We start from the raw sequence: 1,379 nt of genomic DNA, 5'->3' as shown, positions 1-1,379 counted from the left end.
AGGGGGTGTTTAGTTAAATGATGAGAATGACTATGAGTTTGATAGTAGGGTGGAATGAGAATAGGAATGGAAATGAAATCCATCAAATTATATAAGTTTGGTTGATTCCCATAAATCTGTAATCATTCTCAAAATGTGATTTCTAAACTTATAATCCAAACATTATCTTTTACTATCATTCCATTCTCTCATTCCCAAATTCATCAACCAAACACCCCCTAAATTTATAAAAGATTTTAAAACAATATCATTTGGGTCGATATCATTGTTAAATAACAAAAGCGCAATCACAAAATTATTATGGATGAAATGTTAAATAATATTGAAGTATAGCGATTGAGATCGATTGAGATTGAGAGACCCAACTTTATATGCACTAACCAATATAATTAAAAAAATATATAAATGTTATGTTGAATTAATTAATTAACTCATTCTCAGGTGATATGATTGAATCTGTTTTTATTTTTATTTTTTAAAAAAATTGACTTTAATTTCTAGTTAGTCACATGGTCTCTGTTCTTTACCAGACAAGATAACGACCTGCATGCCGATTAGAGCGATAAAAGTTTGAGAGGGACCGCCGGAATTGGTTAACATCCAGAACCAAATTTGGCCGGGGACCGAATTTAACAAGTGAGAGGCTACTAATTATAGTAGGAAATAACTAAAAATCTATCGTCATATGCTAAATTAAGGTTTCCTAGCTCCTTCCTCGGACTTAATTTATCCCTCACTGCCGTTCATGGAGGGAGATCAGCAAGAGAATTGCTGCCGCAGGGTGATCAGCTTGGAGCTGCGTCTCCAGGCGCTGGGGCCGGCGGACTCTCCGCCGCAGCCCTTCGTCTTCACCTGCCACTACTGCGACCGCAAGTTCGACACCTCGCAGGCCCTCGGAGGCCACCAGAACGCGCACAAGCTGGAGAGGAAGCGCCGCCGGGAACAGCTGGAACACGGCCACCGGGGTCGGCGTGATTCCGCTGCAGGTAATTGTGAGGGCGGAGGAGCGGAGGAGAGACAAAGGGAGGTGGTGGGAACGACGTGGAAGGGATCGCTTCTCTGCCCTTCGACCACCACCGGCACCGTCGACGATGCTGCCGCCGGAGAGATTGACTTGTCCCTTAAACTGTAAATTTAATTAGTTCGTATATATCAAATTTAATGGATTAACATTAATGCATGTGAAGAAGTAATTTTATTTTTCCTTGATAATTTTTGCATGCCTTATTTCTTAGTCTCCTAATTAATTACAACCGAGTAAAGGCATAGTGACATAACCGTAAACTTGACTTGTATTTGATTTTTTTTTTTTTTGTATTTATTATTTATGTTGATCTTGATTTTTTTTTTCTCATTCCTTCATATTCTTCTAATTATAT

At 39.0% G+C, this 1,379-nt stretch overlaps 1 protein-coding gene across 1 annotated transcript; it reads left to right on the top strand.

Annotated features, from left to right (window-relative positions):
• Positions 1–745: 745 nt before the first annotated feature.
• On the top strand, positions 746–1,132 carry LOC121994725. Its single transcript, XM_042548665.1, has one exon. The coding sequence runs from the start codon at positions 746–748 to the stop codon at positions 1,130–1,132; it is 387 nt and encodes a 128-aa protein (XP_042404599.1).
• The last annotated feature ends 247 nt before the right edge of the window (positions 1,133–1,379 follow it).

Source organism: Zingiber officinale, chromosome 6A, assembly GCF_018446385.1.
Source record: "Zingiber officinale cultivar Zhangliang chromosome 6A, Zo_v1.1, whole genome shotgun sequence".
Lineage (NCBI taxonomy): Eukaryota > Viridiplantae > Streptophyta > Magnoliopsida > Zingiberales > Zingiberaceae > Zingiber > Zingiber officinale.
Note: the sequence above shows the minus strand (reverse complement) of the source record. Positions and strands in the feature narration are given on the sequence as shown.

Bases quoted from the DNA above. Each gene is read 5' to 3' on its own strand.
- LOC121994725 (XM_042548665.1), top strand. From the start codon at position 746: ATGGAGGGAGATCAGCAAGAGAATTGCTGCCGCAGGGTGATCAGCTTG.